The 13,315-nt window shown below is 37.8% G+C and overlaps 2 protein-coding genes across 3 annotated transcripts; both read right to left on the bottom strand.

The window, feature by feature from the left end:
- Nucleotides 1-35: 35 nt before the first annotated feature.
- On the bottom strand, nucleotides 36-6,568 carry LOC137745111 (L-galactono-1,4-lactone dehydrogenase, mitochondrial-like). 2 transcript variants are annotated; one of them, XM_068484993.1, is made up of 7 exons: nucleotides 5,877-6,568; nucleotides 5,359-5,609; nucleotides 4,700-4,885; nucleotides 2,031-2,433; nucleotides 695-835; nucleotides 207-381; nucleotides 36-88 (listed from the first exon to the last, which is right to left on the bottom strand). In XM_068484993.1, the coding sequence occupies exons 1-6, from the start codon at nucleotides 6,543-6,545 to the stop codon at nucleotides 223-225; spliced, it is 1,809 nt and encodes a 602-aa protein (XP_068341094.1). In that variant the 5' UTR covers nucleotides 6,546-6,568; the 3' UTR covers nucleotides 36-88; nucleotides 207-222. The 2 variants fall into 2 exon arrangements, with proteins under 2 accessions (XP_068341094.1, XP_068341093.1); XM_068484992.1 differs by having other exon boundaries at nucleotides 36-381.
- Nucleotides 6,569-9,077: 2,509 nt separating this feature from the next.
- LOC137745626 (uncharacterized) lies at nucleotides 9,078-12,033 on the bottom strand. The gene is made up of 3 exons (XM_068485610.1): nucleotides 11,737-12,033; nucleotides 10,089-10,353; nucleotides 9,078-9,561 (listed from the first exon to the last, which is right to left on the bottom strand). The coding sequence occupies exons 1-3, from the start codon at nucleotides 11,984-11,986 to the stop codon at nucleotides 9,327-9,329; spliced, it is 750 nt and encodes a 249-aa protein (XP_068341711.1). The 5' UTR covers nucleotides 11,987-12,033; the 3' UTR covers nucleotides 9,078-9,326.
- Nucleotides 12,034-13,315: the final 1,282 nt, after the last annotated feature.

Here is a 13,315-nt window from a genome sequence, read left to right as displayed (position 1 = left end):
CCCGAAAACAAAGGCTGTGTCAAAAAGGCTTCAGCTTTGTACCATAATCTATAATCTTAATAATACACCACACCATATCTCAAGATTCCTGTTACATTTACAGTCATATTCTTGAGGTTATAGATGCTCAAGGCAGGTTTGGCAAAAAGTTTGGAGATAAAATGCATTCAAATTTTAGTAGAAGAAAGCACTAATGAATAACTAACCAATGAAGGATGGCTGTCAGATGGTATCTGATAACGGGAAAAGCTTTTCCAGCTTGTTATTTGAAAGGATCCTGTTAGGGTCCAACTCCCTTCGAGCTTTGTTGTATGCATCAACTGGAAATCGCTTTCTTAGTCTGTCCTGGAGAGCGGCAAGTTCATCCTTGTCCTTCGGAACCTGCACATGACAAACGTGTAAATGCTTGATAAATATAACATCTTGTATTGAGCCAATTTACAGAGATAAATGGGTGAATTCCTTAGAGGAGGTTGATAGTCAACACAATTTTAACCCACATATGCTACTCTAGTTGTTCCCATAGAAAGATTGATTGTTCAGGGTGCATTTGAATGACCCTTTTCAAACGTATTGACTTTGTGGGTAAAGAAAAGCAGAAACTAAAAAAAGTATTTGGCACTTGGTAATATCACGGTGGCAACATCTTTTATAAAGAGATTAAGAAGATAATAACGTAAGATGAATTTAGTACCTCAATCTTAGCCCAGTGTTCATAAGCGGAATACTTATCCCACAATTGTGTCTGGGTCAGTCGCCTGTAGTGAAAAAACTCTTCTGTAATTTCCTTCCTTTGGCGGGGATCTGTTGTAGGAAGGTACATGATTATACCAACCTGTTGCAAAATTAAAAACAGCTTTGACATATGAGCATTGCAGTCAGTAAAAGCATTTTGATAAGCGAGGTAAATAATTATCCGAACATGTATACCATTAAGCCCACAACATAACTCTATCCAAGGGCTGCATCTAAAGCAGATTAGAAAGTGCTGAAAGAAGGAAGCCATACGCAACTGAATGTGATTGAAACTTGATGCGGGTTTCAATTTTGGTCAAGTAACCTCAATACTGAATCATGGTCCTCAAAAGTTTTACAAATTATTTGTCGCCCATACCAGATTGAGATCTAAAATATGAACATCAAATCATTATAATTTATACCAGTACTTGACAAAAAAAAAAAAATTCATTAAGCAGTACTAAATATCTAAGGCAAAAGTGTCAGAACCTCAGTGTAACAGGGAGTAATGACTTATATCTTGGTACGCATGTTGAGTCATGCTCTTGTTTGATGTTTAATATTTAACTACAATTTTCTTGATTGGGGACTGGTGGAGGAGTGTTGTATTCAGTGTATTCTGCATTTCTCTTTGAGGTTATCGAATTAGTTAAGCATCGTGTTCACCTTACTTGTATTTTCTTTTAGTTTTATATTTACTGATAAACTTTGGTTTCTTATACAAACTCGACATACAAGTCAAGTAGGTTGAATTCATGTAAACATGTTATGGTGACCTATATAGTGGGTTGCATCATGTCATGTCATCAATGAGATGATGATATCGGCTGATTATACGGGTAAATGGGTTCTGGTTAAAATCCCTTTATTAACAGCTTACACAAGTCGTGTTGTGTTACCTATTCAATAAACATGTCAAGTTCCTCTTAGGACCATGACACAAACACCAGTAATCAGCACAAACATCGTCACTAACTCTCAGTTAAACCTAAAGGGGATATCCTAATGCTAAACCCCGCAAGATTTTTCCCACCAATTAATATATCAAGCTTTGCTTAATCATGTAAAAAATAAAAAAAATCCAAAGCCTCAGGTATCACTTAAAAAATTCTTGTATGCAGGCTCGACAACTGATTCATCTTTTAATACTACTTTCTTACAGCTTTCCGATTCAAAGATGGATAAGAATTAACTCAAGAGATACAACAACAACAACAACAACAAAGCCTTTTCCCACTAAGTGGAAGAATTAACTCAAGAGATATATGGGAAAAATTGGTTCATGAAATTACCCATGAAAATATATCATCCTCTCTTGTGCTTGAAGCTGGACTCATGGGGCTCTTAGTGCAGGCGGTCCAGCGCTGCTCTATTGGAGCAGGTGCAGGTATCTCATTCTTCTCGATGAGCTGCTTTACACCTTCTATGTATTCAAGGTCTTTCATGCTTGGTTTGGCAAGGGTTCCTGCTGGAAAACAAGTCTCTGAGACCCACTGTTGACCACCACAATCAAAGCCCAAAATTTCATCACTCCATCCCACTCTGTATCCCTCCGACTTCTTCCAGAACTCAGCCTCAGCTTGGTTAACCTTTGCAACGTGATCTTTGTCAAGAGGATCTAGGGCAAGTAGTTTATCTCTTAACTCAGTAAATGAGAGCTCATTCATGTCTACTTCACTCTTATCTGGAACTACCCTGCAAGTAACGTGTAAATAGTTAACTGCAATGCACAGATGAATCAACATAACAGCACAGAGGTGCTTTTTTATATGAAACAATGAACCATAAACCCTAAAATCTGATAATGAAATAATGAAACTGTCAATAAAATTCTATATTGTTTCCCTGATAGGAAACAAAATGAGCCATCAATCAAATTCTCAAAGAAGTGCTTTTACTAGAAAACCCAAAGAATTCAAGAACCAAGACCTTTTATCTTTTCCAAGGTAAGAAAACAAGATTAAGGATTGAATCAAAGGGAATCCACCATCAAATTTTAATGAAAGATGCGGTCATGATATTCTCAAGAAAAAGCCTCCCAAGGACACTTAGACCATCTCCAACTGAAGGAGGGTCTGGCCCTCCAAGAAATTAATATTTTAATGAACAGTGCAGGGCCATTTTCTTACCATCTCCAACCGAGGGCCAAAGGGCCATAGGGCTCGTTTTAGCCCTGTCACAAAAACCTGTCTCCAACCAAGGGCCAAAGGGCCATAGGGCCAAACATAATTTATTATTTAAATTTAAAAACTATAACAACTTAAATTTAAAAACTACAACTTATATTTAAAAACTACAACAACTTAATGTTATTTAATGTTGTTTCATGTTACTTAATTTAATTTAATGTTGTTTAATGGCTTAGGAAGGAAAAAAAAAAATTTAAAAATTTTGTAAAAAAAAAAAATTAAAAAGTAACGGCTAGCTGACATCAGCTAGCTAGACGTTGCAATTTGAATTCTAGTCTGGCCCGGGGGTTGGCTAGCTGGCTGCTTTGGGCCGGCCGGTTGGCCCTTTGGCCCTTTCTTGTCCAGTGGGGCCCATAAGCCCTTTGGCCTGGCCCTCGGTTGGAGACAGTTTTCAAGCTATTTTCGGCCCTCTGTACCCTTCGGTTGGAGATGGTCTTAGAAGTCACCACATCAGACCCTGAATAAGTCTAACTGTTTTCATGCAATTCATATAACCTTTTTGTCTGATTTTGCCACAAAGAGTTCTGCTATGAAAGAAATCCCAAAAACCAACTGACTAGAAAGAAATATTCCTCACATCAAATATTCTCCAAGGTCAAACCCGTTGTGATTGAGGTTGAGAAACGGAGTTCCAACTAACCAAGCAAGCCTACTACTCTTCCCAATAAAATCTCTCATAACTAATCCACCACTTTCCTTGGGACTCAAAACAAAGACGAATAATAAATGGAAATTCTTTCCAGAAATGATTCTACTAAATTAGCCTCCTCCTTTCTTATGGAAAGAAAGTAAAATAAAACAAAATCATTCTTCCAACCATCCAATCTCCTATCATCCTCTCAATCTTTGAAAACTTAAAACTATCACTTCTAAGGTTTCCTCACAAAAATGATCCCCAAGTAAATTGGTGTAGGTTTTGGAAAAAGTATAGTTGAGTTCTTTTATCTAAATATAGGAGGGAGGGTTCATTTATATGTCTATGTATGGTGAAGGGGGTTTCATTAATTATGTAATAGCCAATTGCGGGTCAGTTTCGAATTAGAATGACAAGTAGAATGCTAGTGTTGACCTAGTAGACAAGGATTGTTAGAAGTTTTTCATTAGCCAACTGGAGGGTCAGTTGTGGTTTAGAATGATACAGTTGCCTACTATAATATGCGTGCATCCTGTAAACAGACGCTCTCATTGAATCAAATACTTGAGCTCTGATATTCGTAGTTCTTCATTTTACTAATGAACCTTAAGTTAAAGGTTCCCACCAACCAGCATACAATGTTCCATTAGATGGGATTTCATGACCTCGGTATATCTTGGTTAAACAAATCCCAACCAAGTTTAACCATGCTTACTGGGGTACAAGTTTATGTGTCTATATTAGTTACTATGAGAATGTTCTTACTAGTTTATAAGCAGTCTCTCAAAACCCAGTAATAAGAAAACAGAATTGCAAAGTCAATGAAATTGAAACAGAGAAAGAAAGCAAAAGTGAGCAGTCATTTAAGAACATGATGAAAAAAAATTTGTTCCCTATTATGCTATATAGCTCTAGTAGTACTTTGATGTCTTTATTTGATCGCACTTGCAACGTTTTCCAAGCCAATAGAATATGAGGATTAAGGAAAGATAAAATTGATAAAAGGAAGGATAGACATTTGGCATGTATGCTTATAAGGGGCTGAACAGAACTAGTATCATCACTTTATTGTCCTTCAGCTCCACAAGAGAGTATATTTCTAGATTAGATGATCGATCAAGAACAGAGAACAATTTACCTGTACTTCTGGAGGCATTCCCTGTAGAGATCTCGAACGTGCTGTATGGCTTCAGCACTGCTATATTTGGGTGTGAACTTCGGGGGACCCTTCCATTTTGATACAGGGTTACATTTCACAACCACAACAGTGTCGGTATATGGAATGTAAAGGTACTTCACATGTTTATTCTCGGATAGCAATTTCCTGGGGATGGAAAGAAAAAGATTCCGTAAACAAACAGATCCTATACCAATCAAGAGAGAGAGAGAGTATTGCAGCTAAGCCTCACTTATCAATGACTTCTGAGATTTAAGAGCCACAAGCAATTTTGGTGTGTGCAGTGATCAACAGTTTCTAGTTTTCACCACATCGTATTGCTCGAGTTTAAAAGATGAAATCCAGTCAAGGTATCACATTACCAACCAATACAATCAAACAACTTTGAGAAAACAATTCAATTATCTTCCAGCACTTAATCCCAATTGTTTTCGCCATCCATAAAAAATGTGTAAACCCCTATTATCAAATTTTATTAGATTGTTGGCTCACTCAATACTTTTCAGCTTCCCATCAACTAGTTGCAATTTGTAAGTGTTACTCAGGAGATATTTATGTACTTATTTTTCTGAGTGGAATACAAATTGATAATTCTACCAATGAAAGCAATAAAGAGTTACTTATGATTTTTCTTGATCTCTGCCATGGTTGAAACAGTAGTGTGCTCCACAAGCTCCTGTCTATCAACACATTGGATGGTGACTTCAGCAACCACTCCAAGGCCACCAAGGCCACAGCGGGCTAAATAAAACAGCTCTGGATCTTTCTCTTTAGAAACTTCTATTGTTCCCTTAGCAGGTGTGACCAGTTTCATGCTGATCACCTGCTCATCCATCGGAGGCAATCTTGCACCCGTGCCATGTGCACCAACCTACAAACATATGAGCAACATCGACTCATAACTATTTAGAAAGATTCAAAATCCCCTAATACCTCTCTGTATATTAACTAGATAACTGATCCTCTCTTTTTTAAATCATCAAAATACAAAGCTGAAACAGACCTAAGTTCATATCCATCTAACTTTACTGATTAATGTAGGAGCAAACTACAGATAAAACCGCTATCGTTTCGACTCAAAAAATAAAAAATAAAAAATAAGTTTACAGATAAATCCCAATATGAAAGCAAAACCCACCTGCAAAATGCCACCAATCTGCTGCTCCCTAATGGAGGCAAAGTTCTGCAGAGTAATCCCATGTTCCTTAATCCCATCCACCAACTGCTGCACTCTTATCCCAGCCTGCACTCTCACCCTCTTCTTCTCCTTATCCACCTCCAAAACCTTATCCATCAGCGCCAGATTGACCATACCAGCCCTGGACAATCCAATCCCATTCGGCGACAATCCCGACCCAACAGGCCGAATCCGGGATTTCTTCTCGTGGGCATCCTTAACAACCTTTTCCAGCTCCTCAAGCGTTTCGGGCTGGTGGAAAACCCGGGTCTGGACCTCGTGGGTCCCGCTCCAGTTGGAGACGGTGTGGAGATCCTCCGGCAGCGGAGCATACCGGAAAATCTGGGCTTTTTTGTGCTTGGCGTTTTCGGGAAAAGGGAAGGAGTAGTAGGTGGCGGCGGCGCTGAACAGGACGAGGGCGGTGTAGCCCAAGTACTTGCGGAGCTCGGAGGCTGAGGAAGATGGTGCCGGCGGTGCCGGCGGTGACGGCGATGAGAGAGTGGATAATGCGCGTGTGGAGCTTACTTGGGTCAGTGGGTTTTGCGGGACGGTGGTGGAAGCGAATGCTCTCAGATGGTTGTGGTCGTGGAGGGACTGGACAGAGCGTCTGAGACTGAGAGCTCTCAGCATTTTTTTTCGTTTCGTTTTTTGCTTCTTCTGTGTTTCTTTCTTTATTTTCGTTTTTTCAAACAATATTTATATTTCTTTTTTGGGGTACGTCATTGTAGCAATAGGATATCAATTTTTAACTCAATGAGAGTAATAGTTTTTTAATTAAAATTTTATAACTTTGATTCCTTAACTTATCAAAATATGCAGTTATAGTCATTTTTTGTCAATTCCATTAGAATTCCGTCAAAATGAATCATGTTAGAATGACCATTACAACAATTTGATTAAAATTAAAAGATCATTGCTATAATTCAGTTAATGTTGAGGAATCATTGCTCCAAATAAGTTGACATTGAGGGACCATTTCATCAATTAGGTTAAAGTTGAGGGACAATTGTTACAATTTTTTTTATTTGGTTTTCCATACTTGCCCCTTGATTTAGCCTCATGCGTGACACGTGACTTATTTTGACGAAAGTTCTAACAGAGTTGAGGAAAATGACTATATATGCACATTTTATGAGTTAAAGAACCAATGATCATGAATTTTTAGTAAAGAAACCATTACTCAAATTAAGTTAAAATTAAGAGATTATTGCTACATTATCTTCCTCCGAGTGAATGCGGTAGGTCAATAAGATATGGGTTTTTCTTTTGGATTTGGATCTTTTATTAGACCAAAATTTCTAGTTATGCACCCACGTCCATAACTTTTAATTCTTGCCCATCTCATTTTCATTTATTTCAATTCGAATTCAATGTAATCGATAAAATATGAATCGAGATATTTAATTTGATAGTTCATAATTTAGATTTAGATTAAAGTAGATTTAATCTTGTTTAATATAAAATATTGTCATAGGCTTCATTTTATATTACTTTATAATATTATATTCATGGTCGTGGTGACGGTGATAGTGGTGGGAGGTAATGGTTGTGACAATAATGGTTAAGGTGGTAACAATGGTTTAGTGTCACTTCTAATGATCACCATAATAAGGTGTTGGTGGCATACTTGATTCCCACCCCACCCCCCCCCCCCCCCCCCCAACAAAAAAGTTCTGACAAAATACAATAAGCTTAAGACCTACTCCAACCCTTAGAGTAAAACTTAAAGTTTAGGTTCTAAACTTACCCCAACTTACTCCAACCCTTGGGGTAAATATGAGTTTTAACTCAAAACTCATTTCCAGGGCAAATTTAGACCAGAATTTCTGTTAGGACCCATCCCTGATTTTACAATATTTTAATTCTGAAAGAGTTAAGTGAACAAAATGCCCCGAGAGGCAAGATTGTTGACTTTTGTTGACCATCATTTCGTGACGCGTATGAGCTACTATTTTACTGTATTTCTGTAGTACTCGTTGCTATAAACGTGTGGGTGCAAGCAGAATTGAAATCGAAGTTATGGTTAAAATTTTACGAAATTACGAGCATGAGGCTACTTTAGTATTTTTGCATTTTAGAGTTTTGGTCCTTGATTAATTTAATAATTTCTCGTGGGATTTTTTGTGGATTTGGATCCTCGCCAGATCCTCTCTCTGGAGATTCTAGAAATCAACGAACACGGACCGTTGATAAAAAATCGTACAGTCCCAATTAAATGTTTTTTATATTTTTAAAAGTGAAGTATCATCGTTTTGCGTGAAAAATATAAAAAAGAAAAAAATTATGGCCTCACAATTTTTTATCAACGGTCCATGTTTGTTGATTCTTATGATCCCCAAGGAGAGGATCCGGCTAGGATCCAAATCCATTTTTTGTGGCCTGTGGGACCCACACTCAAACTCCCATATCCTCTTTTGCCGCGTCTCTTTACCCCCATCTCTCAGGACCCTCCTTTTCTCTCACTCTAACTCTCTCTCGTCCTTCTCTACAACAACACCGACACCACCACCTTGCCTCACCAACTCTGGCAAGCTGCACTACCCCAACCAAGGCCAGCACCATCATCGTCATTTTCTTCCCCGTGTCGAACCAAGCCAATCCCAACAGTGGGAGAGGCCATTATTCACTTTTCTTCCGACGACTCACGGTGAATTCTCGACGACTTCGGTGAAGGTAAGCCACGAGAATTCCTTAGTTTTCCTTCCTTGTGGTCTAGAGTAAATTTCAAATGATAGATACTTGTTTTGGTGAAGGATTAATATGAAATTAACTCTGGGAAACTATTTTCCCAGATTCTGGCGAGAGTCAGCAGGGTTGCAGGCCATTTTTCAGCAGTTTCCGGCCACAACTTGACCCCATATTGGTATATTCCTAATTTACATTTCCATAGCTTCAAATCCATATATAGTATGTAGAAAACGGTTAAGATTTGAACCCAAATTGGAGCTCGGGAAATATCCCGGCCTAAATCCCCAGAAACCGACGATTGGCCCCGCGACTGGGACGGGGTCAACCCGACCCGATAACCAAAATTTGGATCCAAACCTGGATCCGCAAACCAACTCGGACCCAGATCCAACCTGAGTTTACCAAATCCGACCCGGGTTCATTTCAAAATTTGTAGGGAATATCGTACTTGATATCAAGAAAAGGAACACTATCTAAAAGAACCTACCGAACACATTGGCATAAATAAAACAAAACAAAACAAGGATAAGCTATCTAGGAGAGAAAAAGGAAAAAAACGAAACAAGGCCTAGAAGCAACAAGCAAATATAAGTTAACTCAACACAACATCAGAGTATTCTTCTGTACAAAGCATATGCATATATATGATAGCTACTTCTCAAACCAAGCTTATTGATGCCTGAACCCAAATTACTAGGGAAGGGCAGTTTACAAAGTACCAAATTACGACATATACTCTCTTGACGTCCATCTCTCCTCATACCTTCCAAATGAGTAGGCTGTTGATGGAGCCTCAAGCATGTGAAGAGGGTCCGGTTCGATGCCATAATCTGTTAGTGGTCTATGCTCAAGAACATCGTCATGATTTTTGACAAATTCAGGAATCTCGACCTCTCCTTTCTTTATATCATCCCATAGGTACTGCAGCCGGCTTACATACTTGATTTTCCAATATAGGCTGCACATAAATAATTTTTTAAGAACAGTGTATCAAGTTCAGCATCATGCCTCTCAATTTCCAAAGATAAACTCACTTATTGACACAAATTCACTTGAGAAATTATATATTTAGGAAGTAAAACCTTTGAGGAAAACTGGGGTTTAATCTACATGACTACAAACTAGAGCGTTACTTCAAGCCTCAAGGTCTTGTGAACCGACACCAACAACAACAAAGCCTTTTCCCACTAAGAAAACCAAAATAACGGCAGTCACTCAAAGAAGATTAACATCAGACGCCAAAATGATTCTATCTTACACATATCAAAGCCAGAAATGTCTAAATTTTCAGTTCACTGAACTAAATAGTCACCAGGTTTCAAGACAGTATTTACTAATTAGCAAAGTCAGGAGACCTGTCATCGTAATAAAATACTAATCAGTCTAATCCACTATCTCTCATTTTCATTCATTTAGTTAATCTATTCTTATATTAATAAGACATTATTATTGTTAAATTATATCCAAAATTTATGAAATACTCACCCTCCAGTTAAGAAAAATCGGCCAAGAGTGGCAAAGACAAGTCTTGATCGGAGCCCAGGGTGAACAAAGTACACAACTTGAAGCCTGTCCTTCAAGTATGATGGAAGGTCTTCATAAAGCCACCGCAAGATAGTTATGCCAGGGGAGTTATCTTCCTTTTGCACAGTACTATGCATGTAAACAATGGAGTATAGCCCTTCTGGGACCTCACTGCATAATTTGTGGAATATATACCTCTTCAGCCGGTCTGCACTAACAACTGGAGCTGCAGACAGATAATCGGATAATTAAACAATTGTCACGTGCGGCACCAAAAGTAGAATAAGGCAAATAAACCAAAAGATTGTGAATTAATTATTTTCCTGCCAATACAAAATTCAAAAGCAATTGATCCGAAAAAAGTCACGTTGGAAGAAAACACAAGGTGCTACAACGTCGTCAACAAAGGGATGCAATTGCAAATGTATGCAGGATGTAGGATAATTTAACTCAATTTGCTCCTCCCAGACCTGATCTTGAAATACTCTCAGAATCTAAAGCTTGAGTTACTCAACTAACAACAGTGTATGTGTCCAATACCAGCCACTTAGCTTAGCCCCACACCTTGAATTAACTGTTTGCAAAAATCCCAAAAGTAAGCACTTATAGGTAGAGTACAAGATGGGAGACCTAGCCTTTAGAAATCATCTAGTCATCTCTCTTCAATTTCCCACTAATGTAAAAACTCAAACCCACTTTGTTCTGCTTGAATTATGGGGAATGGTGGTTTATGCTATACAGGCTATTCAAAACATAAGAATTTCACCATTCGACACTGCACAATTTTAGTAAGCTGAAGGGCCCATTTGATAACCATTTCGTGTTTAGATTTTACATATTTCAAGAACATACAGTCATTTTAACCCGCATTGTTCTTTACCCAAGCTTAATGATCACAGTTACCTTCCTCTCGGCATACACAAAACAATTCAATACTAAACCATTTCTTACAGGATGCCCCTTACAAACAAACAGAAGAAATACAAAGAGAAAAAAAGTATAACAATGAAACTAAACTGGTAGACCGAACAAGATATATAAAAGTAAAGGTCTCATTTGGCCTCTAGGATTGGATTGGAATCGACACCCACAATATTATGGTATATTGAAGGACGGAAGCGATGAATGACTTTTTATTTGGAGGGTGATTAGAAGGGGATTGCACATAAAGGAAGCTTATTCCTTCTAATCCCACCATTTTGGGTGGATTGGAAGGATAAGTTCCCTTAAGAATTAATCCACCCCCAACCTCCAAGCTGGGCACTATTTTTCATTTATTCCTTCAACGTATCTTTAATACGGCCGGTTATCCATTCCGATCCAATCCTAAACACAAAACGAGGCCAAAGGTTTAACTTGAAAGAACAAACCAAAATTACCAATTACAATTTACAATTTACCCAAACAAACCCAGAAAATTTTCGAAAACCAAACCCAGATGCCAAATAAACTAGGATATGCCAATTAGCAGTTTAATCAGATACGGAGAGCTAAAATTTTGCATTTCAGCTAAGAAATCAGTTCTCATTTAATCAACTAATTTAACCAAACAATAACAATTCACATACTATTAATAGCAAATAAGGAGTGTAAGGATCTGTTTGTTTACCGGGAAAATATTTTCCGACGATGCGGAAAATACGATTTCCAGACTTGTCATGGCCCTGGACACGAAAGAACTGCAAAAGCTCGAGATCGGAAAAGTCCTCGTCGGAGATAAGGTTCTGAGGGCAGTCGTACCAATTCTCTTGCTCTTCAATCTCTCTGTCTTGGTTCGCCAAAAAGGGCCGCGCGTCTACGCCCAGATCGGACGCCAGAACTACCACTGAGAAATCCTCTCCGTCGGCTGAACTACCCATATCAGAAGAGATTCTTCACGGTTTTCTCTCTCTTTCTCGCACTCTCTCTTTTCTCGCATTTTATTTCTCTTTCTGTTTGCGCTTCTGTGTGGAACCTCCTCGGTGAGATTGGACACGTGGCGTGATGTGATAAGGTGATTCAAGAAACTTTTTACAGCTGATGGAAGATCGTGAGCGCTGGCAGGAAGGAGAGGCATTCGGGGTTGAAGCTGTAACCGGGATCACGTGGATTTGGGCGCGCAGGATAACCACCAACCAACTTTATTTTCTTTATACACGTCGAATTCAACGATTTGTCGATATTAGTTTTTTTGAAATTATTAATTTATCATCTTAAGTTTTGATTTAAAATAAGTCTGGATTTATACTAAAGATAAATATGCATTTCAACAACTTGTTATTCCGTTAAGTTCATGATTAATTTGTCATATTCCCTAACGTCATTAAGTTCTCTTGGTAAATGGTAGAATTTGAAGGAAGTTAGTTAAAAATGTTTTGAATTAGAAACAATACTTTTCCTTACTTAGTGCCTTGATTTTGAACATGATTAGGCAATGAACTAATGTATTTTTTAGTAATTCATCATAAGTTTTTCAAATGAACACATAAAGTTTTTTAACTAAAAAATATTTAAATGTTTGTACTAAACAGAAGTAAAGAACTTATAAAAATGAGGTCAAAAGTCCAAACTAATCTTGAACACAAATCATGTGCTAGGCACATCACTTATTTTAACTAGAAAACTTACTATTGTTAGCCTGTTAGGGTGAGATGCCAAATTAATGATTTTGGAAAGTTGATATGACAAATCAGTTAAAATTTTAGTTTATATTACAAATGTTATAGATATTATATTAAAGTGTGATTGTATAAATCCTAGATAGGTTTGATTAGTTATTTTCTCCCTATTATGATTATATTTCCTTGGAGGACAATGATTCATCTCCTCCTTATTACTATAAATAAAGGCATTGTGTAGGGGGAATAACACACCCTTAGAATATCACATATTTCTCCACTTTCTCTCTCAGTTGCGCCCTTTCTCTCTCCTTATCAAATAAATTGGTCACAACACGTTATCAGTACTCTCATCCGTTGCGTTAAGGAATCTGATGTGGAAATTATTCGTCTTCAATAAGGGGAGTATTACGTTTCAATTATTATTTGATTAAATTTTCAATTTTTTTCTTGTGCTCAACGTGATACAAGCCTTGGAGATGGAAAGCTGAAATTGAAGAAAGAATTTTTTGCACCAAACCAGTTCATCAATATCATCACCTAATCAGGTTTTTCCAAAACACCAGTTTTTATCTTGATATTTTTGTCACG

The sequence above is a fragment of the Pyrus communis genome, chromosome 9 (assembly GCF_963583255.1).
Source record: "Pyrus communis chromosome 9, drPyrComm1.1, whole genome shotgun sequence".
Lineage (NCBI taxonomy): Eukaryota > Viridiplantae > Streptophyta > Magnoliopsida > Rosales > Rosaceae > Pyrus > Pyrus communis.
Note: the sequence above shows the minus strand (reverse complement) of the source record. Positions and strands in the feature narration are given on the sequence as shown.

Excerpts from the sequence above, each read along its gene's own strand:
- LOC137745626 (XM_068485610.1), bottom strand. The coding sequence starts at position 11,986 with ATGGGTAGTTCAGCCGACGGAGAGGATTTCTCAGTGGTAGTTCTGGCG. Across the intron at positions 10,354-11,736 it reads CGTCGGAAAATATTTTCCCG|CTCCAGTTGTTAGTGCAGAC; the intron begins GTAAACAAACAG and ends ATCTGTCTGCAG. Across the intron at positions 9,562-10,088 it reads CGATTTTTCTTAACTGGAGG|CCTATATTGGAAAATCAAGT; the intron begins GTGAGTATTTCA and ends ATTTATGTGCAG.
- LOC137745111 (XM_068484992.1), bottom strand. The coding sequence starts at position 6,545 with ATGCTGAGAGCTCTCAGTCTCAGACGCTCTGTCCAGTCCCTCCACGAC. Across the intron at positions 2,434-4,699 it reads GAATGCCTCCAGAAGTACAG|GGTAGTTCCAGATAAGAGTG; the intron begins GTAAATTGTTCT and ends CGTTACTTGCAG. Across the intron at positions 836-2,030 it reads AGGATGATATATTTTCATGG|GTTGGTATAATCATGTACCT; the intron begins GTAATTTCATGA and ends ATTTTGCAACAG.